General features: G+C 40.3%; 3 protein-coding genes across 3 annotated transcripts; 2 read left to right on the top strand and 1 right to left on the bottom strand.

Annotated features, from left to right (window-relative positions):
• The first annotated feature begins 48 nt into the window (after positions 1-48).
• LOC126402527 (zinc finger protein ZFP2-like) lies at positions 49-5,706 on the top strand. Its single transcript, XM_050064623.1, has 4 exons — positions 49-232; positions 1,639-1,978; positions 2,541-2,603; positions 3,605-5,706. The coding sequence occupies exons 1-4, from the start codon at positions 107-109 to the stop codon at positions 5,068-5,070; spliced, it is 1,995 nt and encodes a 664-aa protein (XP_049920580.1). The 5' UTR covers positions 49-106; the 3' UTR covers positions 5,071-5,706.
• A 134-nt stretch (positions 5,707-5,840) lies between these two features.
• On the top strand, positions 5,841-13,372 carry LOC126402535 (gastrula zinc finger protein XlCGF26.1-like). The gene is made up of 8 exons (XM_050064636.1): positions 5,841-6,133; positions 7,131-7,229; positions 8,385-8,601; positions 9,512-9,582; positions 10,320-10,445; positions 10,788-11,073; positions 11,545-12,293; positions 12,974-13,372. The coding sequence occupies exons 1-8, from the start codon at positions 5,978-5,980 to the stop codon at positions 13,238-13,240; spliced, it is 1,971 nt and encodes a 656-aa protein (XP_049920593.1). The 5' UTR covers positions 5,841-5,977; the 3' UTR covers positions 13,241-13,372.
• Positions 13,373-13,507: 135 nt separating this feature from the next.
• si:dkey-182i3.11 (insulin-like growth factor-binding protein complex acid labile subunit) lies at positions 13,508-21,501 on the bottom strand. Its single transcript, XM_050064610.1, has 3 exons — positions 21,455-21,501; positions 19,884-20,111; positions 13,508-19,007 (listed from the first exon to the last, which is right to left on the bottom strand). Exons 2-3 carry the CDS (start codon positions 20,097-20,099, stop codon positions 17,130-17,132), a joined length of 2,094 nt encoding a protein of 697 aa, XP_049920567.1. The 5' UTR covers positions 20,100-20,111; positions 21,455-21,501; the 3' UTR covers positions 13,508-17,129.
• Positions 21,502-25,827: the final 4,326 nt, after the last annotated feature.

Below are 25,827 nucleotides of genomic sequence, written 5' to 3' on the forward strand. Positions count from 1 at the left end.
TTTGAAATATGACTGTGCTGCTTCCATTTCCGGGATCAATGGCGCTGACTCTTCTGCTGTGTAGAAGAGCTGTTGTGAGAGTCGGCTGGTAACTTTGGAGGTAAAAATGTCAGAAAACCTAGTGTTTTATTCTGAAACGAAGTCCATCATGGAGACTGTCATTATGACAGCTGTTGATATCGGACGTTTAAAGGAAGAAAAATCTTCAAAGGTGCCAAATATAAGAAGTGAGGTGAGTCGACTTAATATTATTAATGTATTTTCAGTTGGCATACATTTCATATAAATAAAATGGATGTCATTTAATTTCTGTTATTCGTGGATGACTGCTTACACCCGAGAGTTTGTTAAACGGGTCAGAAATAGTGTAGCGGGGGAGATTAGACCGACGGAGAGAAATCAAGTAAAGTGGCAGCGTAACAAAGATGGCGGACTGTCATCACAAACCGTAACGTTAGCTAGCTCATAATGTGAAGTTAAATAAAGTTCGGAGGGGACAAAAGTTAGAGAAAGCCAACGAATTAGATAGTGGCATATAAATATTGGTACAGGCTCTTATTGCAGCTGTTTGAATTATAACATTTGTTATTTTCTATTAATGGCGGAGTGGACTAACGGCTAAAAACATTTCTGCAGTGGTAACGTTAACGTGTAACATGTAAAGTACAGGTTTGAGATGCTTGTGCTTTACTTGAGTATTTCTGTTTTATACTACTTTATAATTATACTCTACTATACTTTGGACGCCATTATAATACTTCTTACTCTGTTACAATTTTCTGACAGTTTTTGTCACAAACTACTTTGCTGACTCAGATTAGTAATCCAAAATATCAATCATCTAATAAATTATAATGTACTATTTAGAATTAAGCTACCCCGCAGTTTGTAAAGTAGTTGACATTAGACCAACCTTTACCAGCTACAATATTTAAGTTATACTTATTATTGATACCAATAGTGATGACACTAATGCATCACCACTATAATCCAATATTATAATAATCATTATTCTGTAATGGGCCATTCCACTGAATTTCTATAAATTAAAATTAGCTATAACTCACAGTGATGATTTCTTAATCACTGCCTTAAGCCACATCTGGTCCAAGCCATCACATCTCTGTGGAAAAAAAGCCAAATTTAACCTGCAAATCTCGGCATCCTTCATTTTTCTGCAGTGGAAATTAACGAAGTAGGTACTTGTACTAGACATTTGTCTAAATAATGTCTACCCCTAAAGAGCCTTGTCCTTTTCATTTGCTTAACTTCCTTAATTAGATAGCCAACCACTGAATTTATAATTTTAGCATGATTATATTAACGTTGCAATACTTTCAGACTTTAAATAGTTGTGCTGAAGGTAATATATAATTATTAAAATATGCTGGGTCATCAGTTGAAACTCATAATAGGTAATAATCACTGGATAGTGTGATTGTAATATATAATGCAACTAAATACCTCCACTTTATATTACATTTAAAAACCATTTGTCGGGACATTGAAATTCCATTTTGACAGACTGCATGAACAGTAACAGCACATACTTGTGTCCACCAGTCTAACGTCAGATACTTTAATCTAATATTTATTTTATAACTGACGGTGCTGACTGCTGTATTTTAATCCTCACAGGCAGAGTTTGACAACATTGTGAAGATGTTGGCTCAGGAGGCAACGAGAAAGATCAACGTGATTTTCTCCCAACTTTCCTCAATGCTGCACAATGACAACAAGACTCTGAAGGCCAAAGTGAGGCAGCTGGAGAATGAGCTGAAGACTACGACTGAAAGCTTTGAAAATGCCAGACTGTGGAGAGAAAATGTCCTGAACGGCTGCCCGGTCCTGTTTGAGCAGAGCGGGTTGATTTACACCTTGAAGCCTTTTGGGAAGTTAAAAAGAAAGACAGATGAACTAACAGAGGAAGTCACAGGATCAACGCCTGCTGCTGGGATGGAGAGTGGACATGATGCTGGTGGGTTTCCATCAAGGAAAATTCCACCATAAAATTCTAACCCTATGAAAAGCTCTCTGCAAGTACTCTGCAGAAAAATGTGTTATGAGCAAAATGGAAAATAAACACAGAACATTTCAACTCTACTTCTGGGATGCACTGAACACAGTAACAGTGTACAAATACTCCATGGCTTGCTAAAATCCTGCTCCTGAACATGCAGTACTGTCATCGGAGTCAGTTAAATTAGGTTGCTGGTGCATTTCTTTAATTTTTTCCGCCTATTTTATTATTTTATTAACAGCAAACCCACTAAAAAGGAGAAATAACCCATTAACCAAGTTTCCCTGAGTCACAGTAATAATAGTAAAGCACAAAATAAATATATCAACAACAGTAAAATACTCTCAAAACTTAAGGGGGAAAAACAATTTCCATCTAATTGTTAAGGAAAATTTGATCTAGATATATTATTATTTTTAATTTAAATTTTTATTGAGAACAGAACATTTACAGCATTTTCAGTTGATTAACCGACTAATGTGTGTATGTCTGTATTCTTTACTATACATTTCTTGTTTAGATGGTGGAGAGGCAACAAAGGAGGTGAACTCTGAAGCTGATACCTCACCGGCCAGTAAACATGGTGAGATTTTAAATTGTGAATGTGGAAGAAGTAGTCCTAGTCCAAGTAGTCTTCCTGCATGATATACTGCTATGGACGCCATGTTAGTTTGGTTGCGAAAGTCACACAGTAACAAACAATCGAGTCAGCGGTAGAACAGTAACTCCAGTGTGCTGTGAGGTAAAATTACGGTTCCCAATGTAGTCTGGTGGCTTTGAAGAGAGTATAGACAACGGCTTCAGTTCCCCATTGGAAAGGGCTGTCTGACAGTGAGGTAAAGCAGTCGAGTGATCTCAATATAGTACACGTAGCTGATTTTGATTTTCCTTGGGTGCTCCTGTTTTAAGGAAGCTAGAATATGTTCTGCTGCTGCTCCCATCCACAGCCACCAGACTACTTTGACAGAAACAGTAAATTCACTTCGCAGAACACATGGAGATGCCAGTTACCACTTTTGCTGACTGGTTAGTTAGTTTGTGTTACTATGTGACGATGTGAACCGAGCTAACATTATGTCCAGAGCAGGCTACATTGTTTAGCTTCTTTCTGCGTCTACACACCTAAAGCGTGCCGACTGCATCTACTGGAGGTAATACACTGACTGTGGATCTATCAAAGTGTTTATACAGTACAAATGCAGAATTACATTGAATCACAGTGTGTCCTCACCCAGCTTAATAATGGTTTAATAGCACCATGCTCCACCTCCAAGCTCAGATCTTCCAAGCTAACACATTTACTCTACTCACTCTCCATGCTTACACTGTCAGTGAAAGGTGTGAAAGGTGTGTGCAGTGTGGTGAGGGTGGGTCAGCACTGAAACCTGTGTCACCGCTTTTTGATTACGGCTGAGTGGTAGTTTCCATTTGAAGAACATGGAAAAGAACACAGATAGACCAGCCCTTTAAGTCAAATAATAACTCGTACCAAATTGTGTCCTTTTACATAAAAATCCCAGTCTTTGCCTCTTCTACTCTTGTGTGACAACTTTTGTATTTTCCTCTCCTTTCTGGACACTGCAGGTGATTGTACCACAACAAGCACGACAGAATCCAAAAACACTGACAGCCAAAACACACAGGAAGCAGAAGTCAGGAAGAAAGGCAAGGTCTTTGTATGTGATGTCTGTAACAAGAGCTTCAACCGCCAGTTTCATCTGATGAAGCACATGAACACTCACAAAGAACAGAGGCCTTTCGCCTGTGACCAGTGCCCGAGAAAATTCAGGAATACAGCAACTTTTGAGTACCACCTGCTGCGACACGAGGAGAAGAAGTATGCTACCTTCAAGTGCCAGCTCTGTGAGAAGACATTCAAAACAAAAATGCACCTGAAGACTCACCAGCTCGTGCACACAGACACGAGGCCATTTAACTGCTCCACCTGCGGGAAGGCCTTTAAAACTAAACACAACCTGCAGGCTCACCAAGTCGTACACACTGTTGAAAAGCAGCACAAATGCTCAGAGTGTGGGGAGAGTTTCAGGTATGCGTTCACTCTGCAGTGCCATAAAAGCATTCATACTGGTGAACATCCTTACAAATGCTTGGTGTGTGGCAAAGCTTTTGTAAAGAGGAGGTCGCTCAGGACGCATCAGTCAGTCCACAAGGGGAAAATGTTTACATGTGAGACATGTGGGGCAGGCTTCACCCTGCAACACAACCTGAAGAGACACATTCATATTCACACAGGTGAAAAACCGTTCAAATGCAAAGTGTGCGGGAAGAGTTTCATTCAGGACAACAAGCTGAAAGCCCACATGCTCATTCATGGTGCCTCAAAGTCATTCATGTGTGACCTGTGTGGTAGGACTTTCCTTTACAACTGCCAACTGCAGAAACACCAGAAAGTAACTCATGATGAAGCACACGGGCAGGTCATCAGGAGTCGGACTCGAGAACGAGGTACCCGCAGAGTCATCTATCGACGGGACAGAACGACAGTAGATGTTACGCCGCTCAGCTGCAAGACCTGCCGCAAGAGCTTTGACACTGCAAGTTCACTGAGAAGACATGAGCTCATTCACACAGGTCAGATGCAATACCACTGCGACACGTGTGGGAAGTATTTTTTCTACAAAGCAACATACAACTACCATCAGCGGATCCACTCTGGAGAACGGCCATTCGGTTGTGACGTGTGTGGGAAGAGGTTCATCATTCGCCAGGCTCTCAAGTCCCACAAACTGCAGCACTCCGGAGAGAAACCACACACGTGCGAGCAGTGCGGCAAGGCCTTCAGGATCTACACAAACTACCTCAGACACTTACGGGTACACACGGGGGAGAAGCCTTACGAGTGTGAAGTTTGTGGAGTGAGGTTCAGGCAGCTTGGACACGTGAAGTTTCACATGCAGGTCCACACAGGAGAGAGGCCGTATTCCTGCAGCAGCTGTGGACTTGGATTTTCAGACTCAAGGCTGCTCAAGAGACACAACTGTGCTGAGAAGTATCAGAAAATATCAGGGAACACACTCACTACGTCCTGAAACTGTGCAGGTGGTGCAAATAATGACAATGCAGCAGTAATTTCTTTGTATTCTTACCTTCTTACCTGTGGTAGATCTTACATTATTTATTTCCTGTCAGTGCAAAACACCTAGTCCTGAAATGTATTGGATATCTGAAGAAAATGCACTTTTAAAGCTTCACATACCGTTAACTAGTACCACAGGAGGGACTGGTGTAGAGCCAAACCACCAGCTACTGGTACTGGACATCCAGACAGATAACTTTAAAATTCTGGGTTTAAGGTTGTTTTCATCTATCTGATTCCTCAGGTTTGGGTTATAGTTCATAATGTATTCAAAAACAGCAAAGCACAGTAAAATAAATGTCTAAATAAAGCTGTGATTCTTGAGACGTGACATTTACAGTACAGCCGGTCATCAGCACACTCTTTCATCACATGTTCAGATAATATATCGGCATCCTTTACAAAGAACAGTGTGTAAGATTTAGGAGGATTTATTAGCATCTTGCAGTCATGATTGCAGATTGCAACCAGCTGAAACTTCTGGTTAGAATTCCTTCAATGTATGTTGTTCGGGAAGTTTGTATTGGGAGCTGAATTATCACTAAAGAAAACACTTAATATACCATGATCATTTCTGTCAAAATATCCCACACACTGGACCTTTAAGTAAAGTAACAGTAAAATTATCCCTCTGTTGTGATGTCTACTGATGACTGCTTTATGACTGAATGTGACCGCAGTAGGTATGCATGCTTTTATTTTGAAGAGCATGAACTGGGAAGAGGAAGATGGGATCCGTGTTGTGAGTGGCACGAGTTTCTTCACCATGACGACAATATTGTAGCTGCAAAGGCCATTTGTTGTACTGTAAAATTATAGACCAGAAACTGAATTTATAGCTGACATATTAACGTATCAGAATGTCAGATTTGGAGGCGCAGGTTGGCTCCATTTTGGAGATAATGGTGAATACGACGGTAACCGAAATGACCAAAGTTATTGGCGGCTCCGCTTCAACACACCCACAAGTGTCCTCATGTACAACTGAAAACACACCCGGGCCCTCAGAGGAGAAGGTACGTTAAACTATTGTCGGTTAACGTTACTGAGTGTGTGTGAGCTGTGTCGGTGCTGTCGGTGTCGCCTATATCATCTCCTGTGTTGATGCTCCCTCCTCTTGCGTCCAAACAACCAGCTGAGCATAGAAATAGAAGAGTTAGCTAGCTGCTTCAGTTAGCTTACTACGGCTAAACTTAAATAAAGACTCACAGTAGGAATGCTATGAAACGTGGAGCGTATACAAAGCAAAATAAAATCTAAATACGTAGTTCTGGTTTATCAACACAGACAAGAATCCATCTTTGATCGCCATCTTGATTCGGACAGCAGGCCCAGGCCTATCTATCTGCTGTATGTCTAGAAGCGTTTCAGCTACAGGTTTCACTTAACGTGCACGTTACCTGCAGACCCACCATGAACCCTTTTTGTCTTCTTCAGGGGGGACTAGGGTATCCTTATGGGTTGATTGCAGATCAACAGTATATGCCACATAGATGTGGTATACATCATTTGAAAGCAGGGAACCTGGGGATTAATTCGAGATTCAGCTCAGCTCTGTGTCAAGTTTGTCCTCATCATATTCTGTAATAAACATTGTGTTGTGGTTAGGTGCCTATTGAAAACTATTGAATTTTTAGAACATTATGATGGAAGTATATGGTGGCTATTCCCACGCTTATTTATGTCTCGTAAATTGGTGCAGCAACTTTTGGGATGATACTACTTGTTACACAGATTTGGTGCCAAATTTAAGCATTTTTTTATCACTTGAGAATTGATGCAAATGGTCAAAAATCCCTCCAAAATACCACATCAAGACACCAAGACTCGAGGAACACCATAGAAAAATTATAGTTTCTAAAATCGATCACTAGATAAGTAAACTGTTGCTCTTTTTACAGGTTTTACTCCCACTGGTTAAGTGGAACAATTCATTAATTTTTCCACTTGCTATGACACTTGATAAGTGGTATTGGTATTGCCTCTATCAGCGATCTTTGTTGTTCCCATCAGGTGATTCAGTTCAGTGTCTTCATGACATCTCTGGCTCGAGAAGCTGTGGAGAAGATCTGCCAGCTCTTCCATGACTGCTCGTCTCTGCTGCAGTTAGAGGTACGTCACTTTACTGTGCTGGTATATTTGTGTTATGGTCATCTTGAAAATCAGTCTTTTCTATTGTTATTATCAGGAAAATGATGTCATTATATCAGGATGTTATTACAGCAAGTTGGTTTCAAATCCATTTTTTTTTTATACAAAAATAATGAGAAATTTGAAACTAATCTGCATGGCAGAGAGTAAAATGTTTCATGTTTCATCTCACTATTGAACAGTTCTGCATATGTTCTGCAGATGCATTCATTCATCTGCGTAAGATGGAATATCAATAACATTGATGGAACTACTGTAATTTTTTTCTTTAACCTATTTCTTAATCCTAGGGCTCCAGCGATTATTTTCAATATGTTATGATTTTCTCGCTTAATCGCTTCATTGTTTTGCTCTATAAAACATCAGAAAATAGTAAAAAAAAATCTAATCACAATTTCCTAAAGTCCTTCAAACTTCTTATTTCTTATGACCAACAGTCCAAAGCCAAAGATATCACTGTAATATCAGTTCTGACAGATGGAAAGCTGGAGCTGGGTTTTGATCAGTTTCTTTACTTCAAGATAAGTTTAAGTTAAAAAGCAGTACGTTTAAATGGAAGAGAAGAAACAAGCATTTCTGTCATTCATTGAAGTAGTCCTCCATTGCCTTCTGACTTTCAAAGTTTCTGTATTGCTTTGACAATACGTCATTTTAAGTAAAGATTATTCAACTTGCTTGAGAGACAATCATTTTTACAATCAAGTTATGATAGCAGTAACATTTCAAAATATTTTTTCTAAATATTATAAGAATACTCCATCCCCAAAATGACCATTTATACATCAATTACTCACCACGTGATACGTTATATTTGTGAAGAAAACTTCAAAAAAGACAAACATTCTTCATGAACTTCAGTCATTGGGCACCACATTTAACAACAGCAAAACTTTATCAAAACATCCAATTCAAAGTCTCATTTATCTTGTTTTAAGCTCAGTACTTCCCAAACACATGTTTGTTTGTTTTTTTCACAAAATGTTATGATATAAAATACGATACATTTATATCATTTCATAGTAAAGATCATCATATACCCAGTCCTAGTGGAAAACCAGCTAACTACAAAATCGTTTCATTCTCCTTTTTTCACGATTTCTATTTTTGTCTTTGTAGGTGACACGGGGTGTTGCAGAGATCGAGGACCTGAGGCGGAGACTGGAGGTGGCAGAGACGGAGCTGAAGCTGGTACTGGAGGGCAGCGGTGGTCAGAAGGAGATAGAAGAGCTGACAGAGGGAAGCAGTGGAGAGAAGGAGGACAGTGGGGCTCCGACCAACGGCGCAGAAGGAGAGACTGTTCATAGCCAGCGCTCAGGGAGGAAGTGTCGCAGAGGTGATTGTCCTTTTAATGTTTTGTTTTTCTTTATTAAACATTGAGTGGAAAATTGGTCTTTTATACTGATTCCATTGGTACAGAATTGTCCCAGTGAAATTGCTTGCCTGGCGATCATGCCAAGAAAGTTTTCAGGCCCGCTGAATATGTGCAGTTGTGTTTCTCCTTCTGGCCCCACCCTTGAGTTCCCACTCGACTCGTAGACTTAATATTGTAATTGCGTTACACATTTATAAATCCGTTTTCTTGGCTTGAGGAAAGTTTTACAAATATAAAATCACCGTGGTCCAAAAAGTCATGAAAGAAAGAGTCATGTTTGACCTTGTTTGCAGTTTGAAGTGTCCTCTCAAAGAATTTAACAGATGTCTCTTTCATAATGGTGATCTATGGAGAAAATGCTTTTTGGGCCACAGGGACGTCATGGACTAGATTTTCCTGAAAACAGACCCAAGAGGAGGTGCTTAAGTCTGTGTACTTTCAGACTACATACATTACACTGTGCTCAAAGACTCTAATGGGATTTTTGCCTGGTGATGCCAAAAACACGGCCCACTTCAGCTATTATTATAGTATTATTATAGTATTATTATTTTGTCAATTTCTTGTCCTTTTTTCCTGTTTCGCTTTGTAGGGCAGGAAAGAAAAGATGCATTTGAGTTTTCACATATCTACAAGATAATAAAACGCTGCACTTTGACTGCAGTTGACATCATTTATCTTTGTTACCACAAGTGCTTACGGGGTATTGATGTAGGAGCAGTTTGCTGTTGAAGAGTTCTTAAATTAAATTAAGAAGGTGCTGCGTCTCTACCATCTTTCTTTCTTGGTTTCTCTCTGTCTTCATTGTACTTGGTCTGATGAAGTGGAAATGGAGCAAAATACTGATGAAAAGCTTTTTGAATTTTTACAGTTGTTGCAAGCGGTGATGCTGGAGTGAAGAGATCACCTATAATTCACCTGTGGAAAGGCAGAACTTATGAGGTAAAATCCTGTCTTGTCTTACGTAAATGTTCTGATATCCTTTGTTTAAGGTGAACTGGAGTTTACATTGGCCTCTCTTCCCCACTGACTGTTTTCCTCTTCACTCTACATTAATACTTTTTAATTATGATGATGAATTTCTAAAGAAATGGGGCCAACTAATTTGTTTATTTAAAAGTTTTTTTCCATTGTTTTATTAGTAAACTAAATTTGTGATTGTGGGCTTTAATCTGCTGCTGTTACAGCCTCAGAACCTGGCTGCCAAATTGCTTGCATTCAGTCAAAGGGCTTTAGTGAGGGACAACACTGAGGTTGGTTGATAGGATCTGGCTGTCACTGTATGAATTCTAGTTTATCCCAGAGGTGTTGGAGATGAGGTCAGGACTCTGTGCAGGCCAGTCATGTTCTTCAATGAATCCACACCAACCTGAGAAAACTATTTCTTTATGGAGCTGGTTTTGTGCACAGGCTCATGTTGAAACAAAAGAGGGGTCTTCCCCAAACTGTTGCCACAAAGTTAGGAGCACACTGTTGTCTGAAATACTGCTGTATGCTGTAGCAACATTTCCCCTAAATGGAAATAAAGCGCCTGGACCAGAATACAAATAACAGACCTAGACCCAAAGGACATAATATTATGTGGACTGGGGCAGCCATGTCTTTTTATTTTCAGTTCCCTAGGCCACCCAGACACTGTGCTGTCTGATATTTGACTCCATATTCTCTCCTTCTCTCAGGACTGTGTCCAACCTGTGATAATAAAGGAGGAGGGATTGGAGGCTTTTGCAGACCAGGCGTCCTCTGATTCTGGTCAGTTCAAAGATGACTTGGGCCAGGACGATGATGACGACCCAGACTACCAGGTTGATTTCATGACCATCATATTCATTTTGTGTGTTATTTTGTCTGTTTTTAAGGTTTTTATTGTTTGTTTTTTTTACCTTATATTTCTCTGTATATGTCCCCCTTTGTTATGTTAAGAATTAAACATACATGGTCTGTGTTTTCATAATTAAGAATGGTGTCCTAAATGTGTTAATGTAAGTGTTAAGGCCAGTCTATGTTAAGCATGTGATGAACTCCATCTGTTAGAGATTTCTGCCTCCTAGCCAGTGAATGCTGAGATTAGCATCAGCCCACCAAAACAAGAAAAGGAACAGTGGGTTAAAGCAAATGAATCAACTCTTTGTTTATTTTTTTGTCAGTTGGAACCAGAAGATCCAGATGAAGGTGACCCAGGATTCCCCACCAGACCTAAACGTGTCACAAAGCCCAAGTCCCATCGAGGTCGAGCAAAGAAGGAGAGTCACAGCCAGAACCAGCAGCCTCTGAGCTGCAAACACTGCAGAAAAACCTTCACCAAGCTGCTGCAGCTGAAAGCCCACCAGGCCATCCACGGGGCGAACGCAGAGAAGCCCTTCATCTGCTCTCAGTGTGGCAGAGGCTTTTCATTCCAGCGAAGCCTCAATGCACACATGCTGCTTCACACAGGTGAGTGTGGTAATACAGTACGGTGGCATAAGGACTCCACAAGAAGCTGACAAATCAGCAGCCCTGATATTACCTTAAAAAGGTTGTTATGGGGAAGTATGGTGTAAAGAAACATCCATAGGAAACACATTTACACATGCAGCAGAAAAGGTTTCATCATTAATTTCTTGAAGCTTGAAGTTTGTTTCTAGCCTGATGGGGGTTTAATGAGAGTGGTGAGACTCAACCACACAGTAAAGTGCCTTAAAACCAAAACAATGAGCTAAAGGGGCTGAAAAGCACGGTAGTGCTGCAGAACAGACAGACTGTCTTTGTGTTTGTTAGTGCAAGACACCCCTTTCACATCAAGTCATTTGATTTATGTTCATTAAAATTGTTTTTTTAGGGGAGCTTTAAAAAGCATATTACCTTTGATTTCTGCAGTATGCCATATTCTATTTCTCTTACAGTACTCATTGCTCTCATATACAGGTGAGAGACCACACACCTGTGATGTTTGTGGAAAGGGTTTCACCTTGAAGCAGCTGCTGAGGAACCACCAGCGTCTCCACGCTGAGGTGCGGCCGTTTCGCTGTGAACAATGCGGAAAGAGCTTCTATCGAGCCCACGGCCTGAAAATGCATCAGATGGTCCACACAGGAGAGCGGGCCTATAACTGCCAGTACTGCAACAAAAGCTTCACAATACAAGGTAACCTGCAGCGCCACCTGCGAATACACACAGGGGAAAAGCCATTCAGGTGCGAGACTTGTGGCAAAAGCTTCAACCAGGCTGACACTCTGAAAGGCCATCAGCGGATACACACTGGTGAGCGTCCCTTCAGCTGTGAGACCTGTGGCAAATGTTTCATCCAGAAGAGTGCCTTGAAAATGCACCAGAAGACTCACTCTCACTCAGGCATGAAGTCCCTGGCATGCGTAGCGTGCAGCACTATAGTGGCCTGTGTCGACTCGCTCCGCAAACATCTCCAGACACATGCGGCGACTATTCCGTGTACGTGTGTGCTCTGCGGCAGGCGGCTCAACTCCATTACTGACTTGCGCTCGCATCAGCAGCACCACACAGTGGACAGGCCTCACAGCTGCACGCTCTGTGGAAAGAGTTTCAAGTCATCCAGTTACCTGAAGATTCACCTGAAGGCGCACAGCGGAGAGAGGCCCTTCTCCTGCGACACCTGCGGTCGCATGTTTACACAGCACAGCAGCCTTAAATCACACCAGGTGGGTTTGCATTGTGTATTGTTTTTGTAAAAGAAAAAAAGGAACTTTAGGCAGACAAAGAGTTTATGAAAGATGTACATTTTAGGAACTTTCCTTGTCTACTACCACAGATACTTTATGGTGCTATAGAATAAAAAGGAAAACTCATGGACCTCATGTTAGAATGATACAGAAGTGTCAGGAATTTTATCAAAACCCTCAGTGCTGACATTGCCCTTCTGTGTGGGGCACACTTCCTGTCAACATTTGACAGTGATGCTGGTTGTATAAATTAGGAACAAAAAACCTTTAAAATTGAGCCCTTTATGCTGCTCTGATGACACGTCACAGACAGCTGTGTTGCTAATATTCTCTTATTATTTCAGATCCTGTAATATGAATGAAACTTTCTCACAAACATGTATGAACATGCGTGTCCGCATGAGCAGAACACTCAGCATTCATCAGGCTGAAACAAGAGACTAATGTCAAATTTGGGCTGTTTAGAGAGTTTGGTTAATCTGACTGATATGAGCAAACCTCACAGAAAAAAGTAAAAGAGATTTAGGAATAAAGAATATTAAACATTTCTTACAGCAGGCTCAGTGTGGTATGAATCTTTATACAAGGCTTAACATCTGTAAATCCAACATCAAAAAGGATTTCACTCACAGCTTTTCTGTTAACTTTTTTCTCCAAAGGTTGTCCACACAGGAGAGAAACCGTTCAGCTGTGACACATGCGGGAAATGCTTTAGCAACACAGGAAACCTGAACAGACACCAGCGCATCCACACTGGGGAGAAGCCGTTCAGCTGTGACACGTGCGGACGCAGCTTCAACCAGGGCAACAGCCTAAAAGCCCACCAGCAGATACACACCGGGGAGAAACAGTTTATGTGCGATAAGTGTGGCAAGAGTTTTTCCTACCTGAGGAACCTGAAAGACCACAAGTGTTTCTATGTCTGAAGCTAAACTGTGACAAGACGTCTGCCCTGGTGATAGAGCGCATGACGTAAGCTTCCTGTACCTGTTGAGTGATGGCCGTAGCTACACTGTGGGGTTCGGATTAGTGAACAAATAAATGAATAACCTTTTAGTAAGCTGGAGACTGTTACTGTGTACATGATTATTCTTAAAGGTTCAAGAGGCTTAGGTGAGCACAAAAAGGTGCTCACCTAAGCCTCTTGCCTTTTTGTGCTTAAAATGTAAAGGTCCAGTGTGTAGGATTGAGGGGGATATGTTAGCAGAAATTAAATATAGTAAGAATGTTTTCTTTAGTGTATTATCACCTGGAGAATAGTTTGTTTTGGAGAGGACCTCTGCTGACAATTAGGCTCCGAGTAAAAACCTCCTGAATGATGAACACTGATTGAATCTTAATCGGGAGTTCATGCTTGGCACATGGGAGAAGTTTTAGCCGGTTGCAATCTGCAGTCGTCACCACTAGATGACACTAAATCCTACACATGGCTCCTTAATGAATATAAGGCATTACCTGCCACCGGACAGACTTACGGGGAGTGAGTCAAGTACAACAGCTTGAATAAGGTACTAGAGATCTTGTTGGAAAGAACTGCTGGTAAATGACTGGGCACAGTCAGAACTACTTAGAAACAAGCATGTGGTGCCCTACATTGAAAACATGGATAAAAGAAAGATAACATGCAACATTTATATGTGGGAATAACTGACAATTTGCATTAACAGTTTGCATTTCATTGGAGGCATCTGCATGTACGGAGAGCCTTTTAGGCTACGTTCACATTACAGGCAAATGTGGCCCAAACACTCAGTCACCTCCCGATAGAGTCTGACTGCCAGACGCTTTTTGATGGGGACAACTTGCCTACATGCCTTGAAAGTATTGTCGTGGGGTGCCAACAGAGATAGTAGAAGGCAGCCCTGGACATTCTAAGATTTGGAAGAACTGTGTCTATGGAAAACCCTCCACGTTGTGGCCCCACCACTCCTGACTCCTCTGTGGCCACACCCACACCCTCCTCTTAACAGAACTAAAAGCAATAGCTGCTAATAGAGCTAGTGGACTGAAAGCCCATTTGTATAAATGCCCATTGCTCTAAAGGGCTATTTCTCCGAAAATATGCTACACACTTTCCCAAATAGAAGCACATGGCTAATTATTACGCAGAATGATGGCACTGGACCTTCCTACTATGGACAAAGGCATGATCCGCCCCAATCAGCCTCTGATTGGCTTTCCCTGATATTTTTACCCTAACCTTAACCAATGGCCATAATCTGAGGGTCCAGTGACATCGTTCTGCATTATGATTAGCCATGTGCTTCTGTTTGGGAGATTGTTAGGGCTTTCGGAACAGTGGGCAGCCCCATCCTCAACGTATGATGAATTGTCGTCTGACCTCTGCAGCAAATCATCCGCAAGATGAACATTTGCGCTGCTATGTCATTCATTTTTACCCCCTAAATACCTTTTGCGAATTTTTTTTTTGTTCCATGTGTGTGACTTTATTGGTTGCATGTGAGGCGTTTCAGGACGGAGATATGTTCATGTTGGCGGTAGATAGGGATCACTTCAAACATGTATGTAAGCAGTCAGGGCAGAGAGATCGGATCTGGGGAAAACATCAGAATTGAGTGGTAAGCCATGTAATGCGAAGGTACTCATAGTTCTTTATCTCAATATATTTGTAAGCAGGTTTTGTTGGCAGATGTCAGAAAAGTCTGGGAGAAAGTTTAAGACAATTACTGTCAGCATTTTAACTTTTTTAACTCATACAGAAGGACTCAAATAAAGTCAGCCTGTACGGTTTGAGGCTGGACACTACAACAAAGAGTTCAACTTTTTTGCCCAATCAATTGTAAGAACGAACACCTCATTAAAGATCAGGGGCTGTATCCACAGAGCTTCCTCGTACAAAGAGTTGCTTCTGGTGACAAAATTATTAGAACTTTCTTAGAATTATGACTTTTTCTAAGAATTTCCCCATACAGTTAAGACTAGGTCCTAGAAAATATAAAAGTTATTCACAAAGCACCTTAGCTCTTAAAAGAGCTCTTAAGATGAATAACTGTTGGGAGTATAGAGGAGGACTTTTAAGAATATCTTAAGCAGAGAGGGAAATGGCAGAAATACAAAGATTAGAGAGAGATTTTCCAAATGCTGAATGTCAGTGAGTCAGTGAAATGCTACAGATTAGATGGTGCAGGCATGCTGTTTGTGGTTAATCTCATGAGAGATGTGCTCACATCTCCGCCCAGCAATAATGATTTAACACTAGAAATAAAGTGATCACAACACTAAGATATTTGGCATCTGGAAAAATGCAACAGTGCAGCAGTGATGACTCGGGTCTGTCTCAACTTTCCATCAGCAGGGTGATCACACTAACAATGCCAACACTTTGTCTCATATTGTGATGCAGTTCATTTTATTTCCACCGGGTGTCTGCACTTTGCAGGCTCACAAAGGAGCAACCAATCACATCTTTTAAAAGAATGCATCATACCTAGCAACAGGGTCAACCACACCTCCTCACTGGGGTAAAAGTTTCTGTCTCATCCTTGCTCAGAGTGGCTCTGAGAATTCCCCAAAATCACTCCTAAGCTAAGACTACTTGTAGATATTTTTTATTTATTTTTTCTTATTTGTTTTTTGCTTTGTTAGGAGCTCTCTGAGAGTATTCTAAGAATATTTGTGAATACGGTCCCAGCTGTGTAGGCTTCTAAAAAAAATTTTTTAAACTGTCTCATAATTGAAATTTTTAACTTGGTGAGCAATGTGTCAAATTAATTTAAAAGTTTACAAGTCATTTTCATTACTTTCAGAGTCTCAGTTTAGAGGTGTCATAAACAATCACATTTTACATTTGAGCCGTATTTTGCTCACTGTTGATCTAAGCTGTAAAATTTAAGACTATAATGTGTGATTGATTTTATTTTGAGCAACTTTTTTTTTTTTTATCAACCTTATTTAAGTTGTAAGACTGATATTTATAACAGTTTAACGACCATGAAGAGGGCTTTTCTTTTCTTGTTTCAGATGATCTCCAATAGATTAATAAAATACAACTGTGAGTTGCCTTGTGTGCATTAGAATAGCCGGTGTGCTGACTGAGAACAATACAGAAACAGTTATTTTGTAAGAATGTTTCATCTGTAGCTTCTCTTGTGGAGTGTATTGTTATATCTCAACTTTGCGACTGTAAGTCAATCTTATGAACATTGAACTTTAAATCTTGTGATTTTTTTTTCCTTTTATTGGCATATATCAGAAGAAGCTTAAAGCGCTGAAAACATTTCTCTATTGAATTGGTTTACTATCAAAATTAATTGCAGACACAAACACAATCAACAGATTACAAACATATCTCCTGTCATCAAGACAGTTTAAACAGTATTTTTTAACACATACTCAATCCTCACAGCCTGAAGTAAGGATCTTACTCTTAAATCATCAAGGTACAAAACCAGGATATGTTGCAAATCACTAGACTAGAGTCCATGTTGTCTAATGGTGAGGCTTTACTTTGAAATTCAAGATGTGCCACTTACTCATACTACTGAAACATATATGCACTTATCCACATTAAATCCCTTATCCCCACATTTTATTGTCCAGTAAATCATAAACAGTTTCCAATTTTGCAAGAACTCTCTTAACACACACTAATCTATCTTGGACTAGCGTAATCATATTATTCCAGTGCAAATTTTCCCTAATAAATGTGATTTACACAATGTTTAAATGCACTTGTAGTTATTCAGATATACAGTATATTGAGGTTGTGGTGCAGATACTGAAACACCAGGAGCAGACATGAAATGTAAAGGCAGGAAGAAAAGATTAGAGGGCACAAAACCACTACAAAGGATGTCACAGTGAGCTGACAGCTATGAGAGACATAATGAGCAGATTCAGCATTTCTAGCGGAAATGAAGATGATGGGCCACCTGCAGCACTTTTAATGCAATGATCTTGTGGCAGCAGGGGAGTCAGAGCTGCCTGAGACAGTGGTGTATCCTCAGTAAAGGGTGACGAAGAAGAGGAAAAGAAGCAGACGGGCTGGTCTCTGAGCTTGTCTTTGTGCATGTTTACCCAGCTGCTGATGTAGAAAATGTGTGCACAGGAACAGTCCCACAAATTACCTGACAGACAGACAGCATTAAGGCTTTTTAGTGGCTCCAAAGTCCCATTCTCCACTGATCTGAGTTGGTTGGACTTCAAACTCAATTTCTGGAGGTTTGTTAGCCCTTGAAATACATCAGGCTGCAGGTGATCCAGCTTGTTTTCATCCAAGTTGAGTTCTGTTAGATTTGAAAGTCGGGCAAAAAGCTGAAGGTGTAAATTATTCAGGCTGTTGTTCTTTAGCAGAAGCCTGCGGAGGCTGTTGAGGGGGTAGAAGGTGTTGAATGGGATGTCATTAAGCTGATTGCAGCTCAGCTTGAGCTCTTTAAGGTGGGTCAACCCTACAAAGTCATCAGGAGACAGCTTTAAGATGTGGTTATGATTCAGATCCAGTGCAACAAGATGAGTTAGATTCATGAACAGGCTTGTTGAAAGACTGCCGATGTGATTTTCATCTAGTTTTAATTCTTTTAGAGCGATAAGTTCTCTGAACTGGTCCGGGTGTAAATAGGTGAGATGATTGCGAGAGAGTATCAGCGAATGAGCCCTCACCAGACCATGGAAGACTGAGGGATGCAGAGACCTGATGTGGTTGTCATTCAGGTGTATCTCCTTGAGGACCCTCATCTTGTGGAAAAGGCCTTTAGGAAGGTGTTTCAGAGCATTGTTCTCCAAGTACAGGTTCTGCAGGGACTTGAGCTTGTTGAACAGAGAGTCTTGGAGCTTCAGGATGCGGTTGTTTGACAGATGTAGCTCTTTGAGTCTGGACAGCGGATCAAACCCCCCAACTGGTAAGGCAAAGATCTGATTGTTGTCCAGCTGCAGTTCTTGTAGGTTGTTCAAGTTCCTGAATATGTCCAGAGGAAGGGATGTCAGTTTGTTCCTGTATAAATCAAGTAATTCAAGGCTGATCAAGTCGTTGAAAACTTTAGAAGGAAGAGAATCTATGAGGTTGGTACTGAGGCCCAGCTCTCGCAACATGGTCAGGCCTCTTAGTGAACCCTCAGACAGAGTGGTCAGTTTGTTGTTGCTCAAGTCCAGATAAACCAGCAGGGCCAATGAGGAGAAGCAATCCTCTGGAAGGCTGATGATACTGTTCATCTGTAGATACACATACATGAGCCTGTTTACATCCTTCAGTGCCTCAGTTGGAACAGTGATCAGCATGTTGCCACTCAGGTCCAGTTGTTGGAGACCTGTCGCTCCTCTGAAGCAGGCCTCATCCACACTTGTGATTCGGTTTCTGGACAGAACAAGTTTCTTGAGCACAGAGGAGTTGTTGAACACACCTTCCTCTATCTTTGTTATATTATTATGGCTAAGATTGAGGTCAGCGAGGGCGACGGCTCCTTCCAAGCCACCAACCTGTAACATTTGAATCTGGTTAAAGTGCAAATACAGTGTCTTCAGATTACCTAATCCATGGAGGAATCCGTTCGGTAAATATTCAATCTGGTTCTCGCTCAGGTCCAGTAAGGTGAGAGCAGGGCACTCTAGGAACTGACCAGGGTGCAGAGACTTCAGTCCATTGTTGCGTAGGAAGAGCTTAGACAGGTTTGTCATATTGGGCCAAACTGGGTTGAGGGATAGGAAGACATTCAGCTGGTTCTTAGTCAGATCCAGGACCTTGAAAATATCAAGGAAAGAGAGAAGACTTGTGTCTGTTAAATAAAATTCTTCAGAAATATCACTGAATAAAGCAGCCTAGTCACCAGAGGAAAATGTTGGCATTGTACGTTTCTGGAAACCATGTATATGTTACATTTGTGTGTTGCATATAAACATTTATAGTGATGGCTGCCAGTCCGAGACCACTGTTCAAGACCACCAAACAACTTAAAGTTGTTTTTTTGGCAACCCCATGCAGTGTTTCCCAGCTGCATTTGTGGCTCTGAACCTGCGTTTTCATTGACCCATCCCTGCCTTCCTAGCAGCTTATGTGCCACCAAGCGTGGGTGTTTTAAGCCAAAACATGATCTTTTCTCATAAACAGGTTTTGGTGTCTAAACATGACCACACTTTGACCACAGCATTGTTTAAAAATGCTAAGTTTCAACATGTCCGTTACAAAATAATGTACAGATGTAATGTATCTGTGGTTTGCAGAAACATACGATACAAACATTTTTTCTGGCTACTGGGTTAAAAAAAAATCATAATATTAGTGTCAAAGTGTCTTGGAATCCCAAATAGGCTAAGAATTCTGTTCTACTTTATGATGATTTGATTGTAAAGGATGCTTTAGTTGTTTTTCAATGTCTTGGTTGATACCTCCACCAGAGAGGTTATGTTTTCAGTTAAGTTTTCTCACAGGATTACGGAGATACTATTGGCCTGATTTTCATGAAACTTGGTGGAAGGGTGTAGCGTGGGCCAAGAAAGAACCCATTAAACTTTGTTGTGGATCAGAATCATGTGTTTCAAGCCATCTGATGTATGTATGTCTACTTTAAAAAGCATCACACACAAAGTGCAGCTTTCAGGCTGCCGTATGTTTCAAACCTGCAGCTTCTCCAGCCCACGCGTAGGTATTTCCTGTATCTCGTTGTATGAGACGTAGAGCTTCTCTGTGACCTCTGGCAGCTCAGGGATCTGGTCCAGTCCTCTCCCCTGACAACCAATACTGGTCAGGTGTTTTTCACATTGGCAGGCTGGGGGGCAGAGGTCAGACGCCCACACCATGAGGCTCAGGGAGGCCAGAGTTAAAACTGCCAACATGGTCAGCTACAGCTGAGAACAAACATGAAGTATGAGACTATTGAAACAGGACAATTATACTCTTCCCTTCCAAAGTCTTTTATACACACCCCAAAATTGTAAATTCTGTCAATGTATTTTATAAAAGCATTATGTCAAGTTTGCTTTGGTTTTGGAGAAGATCTGAAAGAGAATTACGTAATTTAGACATCACTGAGTTAAAACTGCTGGAATTTGTCATTACAACTATTCTCTATAGTATTTGGGCTAAAATATATTATGAATAGATTTTATTTTCTTCATCTTGCATGTTGAATTCTTTGAACCATCATAATTTAAATACAATTAAATACTAAAGTTAGTATCATTAGTTGTTCTTGAAGAGTATCTCTTTGTATTGTACATTGTATTTATTGCAACACTGGTTGCTTAATGGAAACAGAACGGATTACTATTTAAATAGCTTCAAGATTAATATTTTTGGGTGTAATAAAAAGCAGCAGTGGAGAGTAAATAAGTAAATTTATGTGAGTATTTCTATTTTATGCTACTTTCTACAGTACTTCTACTCCGCGACATTTCTGAGAGACATACTCTACTTTTTACTCCATTATATTTATTTTAGTTACAGCTTTAGTTACCCTGCAGATTCAGATTATTAATGCAAAATATAATCATCAAAAGAATTACAATGAAATCTGTTAAAATGAGCTTCCCCAGCAAGCATTTTTTGGTTTAAAAAACATCTAATAGCCGTCTACATGAAGACCTGACGTCTAGGCTAAATCACGGCTGAATTTGGGCTGTCAGTGAAAATTTGGTAGACGTCTAACCATAGCCAAAGTGAAGACGTCATCAATTATACGGCTATGTAGAGACCATGTCCAAAAAATGGAGATAAACATATTTTAATTACTGTTGACTCTCCATATGTGATTGAATATCATACTTTGCTTGTATGTAATTCAAGCAAATGTAACTCTGCAATGGCGAAAATTACATTTAATCAATTTCAAAATTAAATTGGCTAGATTTGGGTTACGTGTAGCTAGACTAAATCCGTGCTAAATATAGCCAATACATTTAAATCACGACTATTGTTTGCTGGGTCACCTTTATCAGTTGCAACATTAAAGAGAAGAACACATTAATGCAATAATGATAATAATAAATATTATTCTGAAATGAAATGAGTACTTTTACCTTTGTGACTTTAAGTATATTTTGATTTAATTTATTAATAATTTTGTTCTGTTTCTTAAGTTAGATTGGTAAAAAGTATTAAAGGTGTATACAATCATCTATTCAGTAAATATATTTCAAGTGTTACTCTTGCTTTCTTATACCAATGTAATTGCTATTAAATCAAAACTTACCACTGATGAGAAGGCAGTGCTTGAAGTTGTGTTTCGTTGCAGGATACTTTTGCTAAAAGCTGACTTTGCAGACCGTCTTTATACTCGACTGTAGAGGATGCTGTGTGGGACACGTTTATCTGTTCCACAGGAAGTTGCGGTTATGAAATGATTTTTCTTAAAAAAACGACAAAAACAATTTGGTCAAACCAATGTGGTGACTGCACAGCACAGTTTCTGTCATATATGGAGACAGACTTAAAAACTCCAAACTGCATACTGACAAACCAAATCGGTAAGTCCAAAACTAGATGACTCTTTCTTTCAAAGAAATAGAAACTTAATAAAGAATGGGTTTATATTAATACAGTGTTTTTGTTTTATAGTCATCTTTGGAGGTACTTCCCATTTAGAAGTAACATTGGAGGCATGGGCGTCAAACCAGGCGAGGGGGAAAATATTTTTCGAGTTACCTAGATCTGCTCACTCAGCCTCAGTCCCTTAAAGTTTGGTACAGATACTCATTGTGGGAAATACAAAAATGTAAGACTGATTTGGCAAAGGGATCTAAATTGTAACACTAACACTAAAGTACATAAATAGAACAACATAGTAATAAATGCAGGATGGTTCATTAGGGATGACATAAATTTACACATTTAAAGATCCTTTATAGGTACTATTATACACCAGTAAGCCCTCTTAGAATGGGCTTGATATAGAACAACTTGTGTTGGAAATGTAACAGAGAGGCTGGTACCTTTTTAAAACTCATGAGGGAATTTTCTTTGAAAGAGGTTATTGAAAAACTGGGTGAATGGTATTAAAGGTCTTTATCAGAATCTCCCCAACTTTGTCTACAAGGAGGTAGAAAGAGAATTTACAGGCATCTTCATCACTGCAGCTAGAATTATTCTGTGCCACTAGAAGAGTCAGACTCGACCAGAATTTACTGACTTGGTCAAGCTGATAATGCTTCCTTTGAACTGATGATAGCTAAGTTGAATGCAAGCACAGGAAAATTTGAATTTTAAAGAGGATTTAGGTTCCTATAACATGTAAGGGGAAGAAGACCTTTATTTTATTTCGCATCCTTCAAAGTTGAGGATCTATGGGATGCTGTATCTAGTGTTCATCAAATGATAATGTGCTCTGCTGTGTTATGTTTATGTGTAAATATGTAAATCAAGAGCTAGGGAATACATCATGTCAACGAAGGTCTTCACAAGTACCAAAGTACACAAAAATATGTGTTTGTCTGTGTGTTGATGTCATCGGGGTCAGCATGAGCCACTGGCTGAATCGATCCCTGCTGACGTGCTCGGATCAGCACAAATCACTAGCTGTTACACACACACGCACACACACACACACACACACACAATCCCAAATGTAGAGAGCAACACAAACCGACTTCCTCCCCATCCCTTCCTTTTCCAGAGGCCATTAGATGTATTGACGATTCCACATCCAGTGTTTTTTTCCCCTCTAATTGGTTTATGCACAGCTGACCGGACAGTGATGCTAATGATGCCGGTGTATTCTGTAACACAGTGTTCAGAACAGCCTCTGTAATCCATGGAATTATGGACTGCTGCTCTTGTTGTTCTTTCCAACATTGATTGTCTTGCCGGTTTAGCAGCAGCAGCAGCAGCAGCACTTTGCTCTCCTACTGAACCTCTTTCTCTGACTCTGCCCTCTGAGGGGTCTCCGACAGTGAATCTGCTCGTGTGTTGCTCACCTGCACGTCTCAGTGTCAGCCTCTCAGTCTGCAGGATTCCTGGTCTCAGTCATAACCAGGAAGTAGGGGTGCGAGGGCAGGATGAGGCCCTGGGTTCGCTCCAACAGGTCCAGATCAGTCCAGGTAAGACTTCTGAATTCAAATTTAGTCATGAATAAAGTAAGATATATAATAATCCAATCACTCAAGGTTGTGAATACCTTTGCTTTTAGGCCTTGTAATAGTTTTTTTATACTCAACAATTTAAGAGCTGCATCAATGTTTCACGTCAAGAAAAGATATCCCTAAATGTCATTACTGATCATAATTGATGAGGTTAAGTTTTTGGTTTTGTTGGACAGAATATGTGATAGAAATGTCACAATTACACCGCTACAGCTCATTAGTTTCTGAATCACTTTGTCGCATAAATATACATGCACATATTTTAATGCTTTTTAAGGAGTAGAATTGACAAGCTTCCAGTTTTTTCCTGCTCCTGACCTTACATGAATGTGTACATCTCTTCTCCCAAATCCTTCCTGATTTTCTCTACTGAGAACAAGCTGAGGTCAAATGTCAACACAGAATACTCCTAAAATGGACGCAGAGTTTATGGTTTCACTGTATGTGCTCTGCTTAAAAAAACATGACATCAGACAAAATCGGAGGCAGAGCAGGGGGTGTGTGGCTTCTGAGGCTTCAGCCCCAAATGTTTTCTTAAAAGACCTAAATCTTAAGTTTTTAAAATCCCTTCAGCTTTGTTTCACTCAGATGATAATATGTGTTCATGTTGTTTCCTTAAAGAAATCTAATTGAGTAAAAGTTCTTGGCCTAATATTCAGGTCAGAGTAGTGAAGACCACATTTACCTGGGATTGTTGGGATCCTTGATTTACAGTTAGTGAAGTCTAGATTATTATGGGATGGATCAATTGTAGCAGATTTGTCAGCTAAACATCTATTCTGTGAACTCTACTCCAGCATAGTTTAACAAAACATAACTTTAAAGATTAGTAATGCTGTTTATACCAAATCCCTACCCTGCCTATCTTATGTTACCGAAAAAATAGTGACATCAGACAATTTTTGCCTCTTTTTAGGTGGCAGGAGTGAAAATTAGTCAACTTCAACATAATTTGTGTCATGGTTGCGTTGTGTGCCCACAAAGCATTTTTCTTCAGCAGAAAAGTGGCAGGAAGTCCCTGGGGACATCCCAGCATTTCATAAAACAAAGCGCTCCCAGCACTTTCTTCAGTGACATACTATTCATGGTTTTTGTTTCTATGACAGCAATATCTTGACATTATTGTTAGCTCGGTAGCCAGTGTCACACTGGGTTAACAGAGGGCTGACTACACAGCTAACAACAGGCTTAAAAATGTATGGTGACAGAACACAACACTTAGTGTCTGGCCAGGCTGATCCCAAAGTTGGGCTTTTCTGTCTTTGTTGTGATAATTTCATACAGCTGGGCATAGACAGTAGCTGAAGGAACGGGTCTGATGACACCAGCACCTTTCTGATAAGTTCAGAGATTTTTCAACTAGAAGTTGAAAACAGAACACTCTGAAAAAGACACTGGGTGCCGTCCTTTTTCTCTGGGCGACTGCATGTGGCCTAATACGCTCTCTCCCCTGTTTGGGAACAGTTAAAAAAGGCACTGGCACTCAAAAAAACCCACAATGTGGATACGGGCCTTTATGGTTTCAGAATGATTAAGATAGTTGGAGAACAATTACATACAAGATGGGATATACAGGATGTTTTTTTCCCTTGTTATCCATGTTTTTCTCAAATGATGCACAGATTTTTATTATCTCCACTTGCTTGAAAATCAGTGCATATAGCTGCCATAAATTGGAAAAGAAATCCTTCCAGGGGGCATTAACTTGGACCCCCCTAGTTTTAGGCGGGAGCCTTCAATGTTTACAATGTCCAGCTCCGCCCCTGCATAAAATATTTACAACTTTGTGCTGTTGTTGTTTTTTAATAAATGTCTACAATATTGTGATGAATTATATAACATATACGGCAGTTCAGGTGCTGGTTGGTCAAATGTTTATTATGTATGGCTGTGTTTGTGAATATGCACGACCAGTTAAAACCAGGAGATTCACAGACAGGAGGAAATCTGTTGGACGTCAAAGTGTTGAGTGGAGTTCAGTTTGGAGAGGCAGATGTTGGGATGAGTTGTACAGCTCACCAGATCAACCACGCTGACGAGGTTTAGGGCTCCTCTCTTTCCACCTGAGCACATGTGAAAGGAAGCAGGAAATAGGACTGTGCCCTGCAGGGTGTTTGGTACACGGGTTTTGGTTGCCTTGGTTTCATGAATTCCCCTTGACTGAAACATCAAGGTGTGGTCACCCCGTGTATTCATAGGCATACAGTTTGCTTTAATCTCTAATAGACTCTAAGATTTAAAGCTATGCTGGTCATTTGGCCATGTACTATATAGAATTTTGTTTTTCAGCATAAGCAAAATAAGATAAGAGTTCTGGGCTGTGGTGCAAATTAAAGCTTCTCTGAAAGAGGAGCTGAGCTTTTAAAACAGTAATGGATCAATTTGACGCTAAGACATACATGTTTAGATTTATAGTTGTGCCATAAGCAGAATATAGAGGAGAGTTCAAATTTTACTGTCCAGAATTTATAAACTGCACTGTACATAT

Source organism: Epinephelus moara, chromosome 2 (genome assembly GCF_006386435.1).
Source record: "Epinephelus moara isolate mb chromosome 2, YSFRI_EMoa_1.0, whole genome shotgun sequence".
In the NCBI taxonomy this organism is placed as follows: domain Eukaryota; kingdom Metazoa; phylum Chordata; class Actinopteri; order Perciformes; family Serranidae; genus Epinephelus; species Epinephelus moara.

Excerpts from the sequence above, each read along its gene's own strand:
- LOC126402527 (XM_050064623.1), top strand. The coding sequence starts at position 107 with ATGTCAGAAAACCTAGTGTTTTATTCTGAAACGAAGTCCATCATGGAG. Across the intron at positions 233-1,638 it reads TGCCAAATATAAGAAGTGAG|GCAGAGTTTGACAACATTGT; the intron begins GTGAGTCGACTT and ends TAATCCTCACAG. Across the intron at positions 1,979-2,540 it reads GGAGAGTGGACATGATGCTG|ATGGTGGAGAGGCAACAAAG; the intron begins GTGGGTTTCCAT and ends TTTCTTGTTTAG.
- si:dkey-182i3.11 (XM_050064610.1), bottom strand. The coding sequence starts at position 20,099 with ATGTTGGCAGTTTTAACTCTGGCCTCCCTGAGCCTCATGGTGTGGGCG. Across the intron at positions 19,008-19,883 it reads GTGGGCTGGAGAAGCTGCAG|GTCCTGGATCTGACTAAGAA; the intron begins GTTTGAAACATA and ends GATATTTTCAAG.
- LOC126402535 (XM_050064636.1), top strand. The coding sequence starts at position 5,978 with ATGTCAGATTTGGAGGCGCAGGTTGGCTCCATTTTGGAGATAATGGTG. Across the intron at positions 7,230-8,384 it reads CGTCTCTGCTGCAGTTAGAG|GTGACACGGGGTGTTGCAGA; the intron begins GTACGTCACTTT and ends TTGTCTTTGTAG. Across the intron at positions 12,294-12,973 it reads GCAGCCTTAAATCACACCAG|GTTGTCCACACAGGAGAGAA; the intron begins GTGGGTTTGCAT and ends TTTTCTCCAAAG.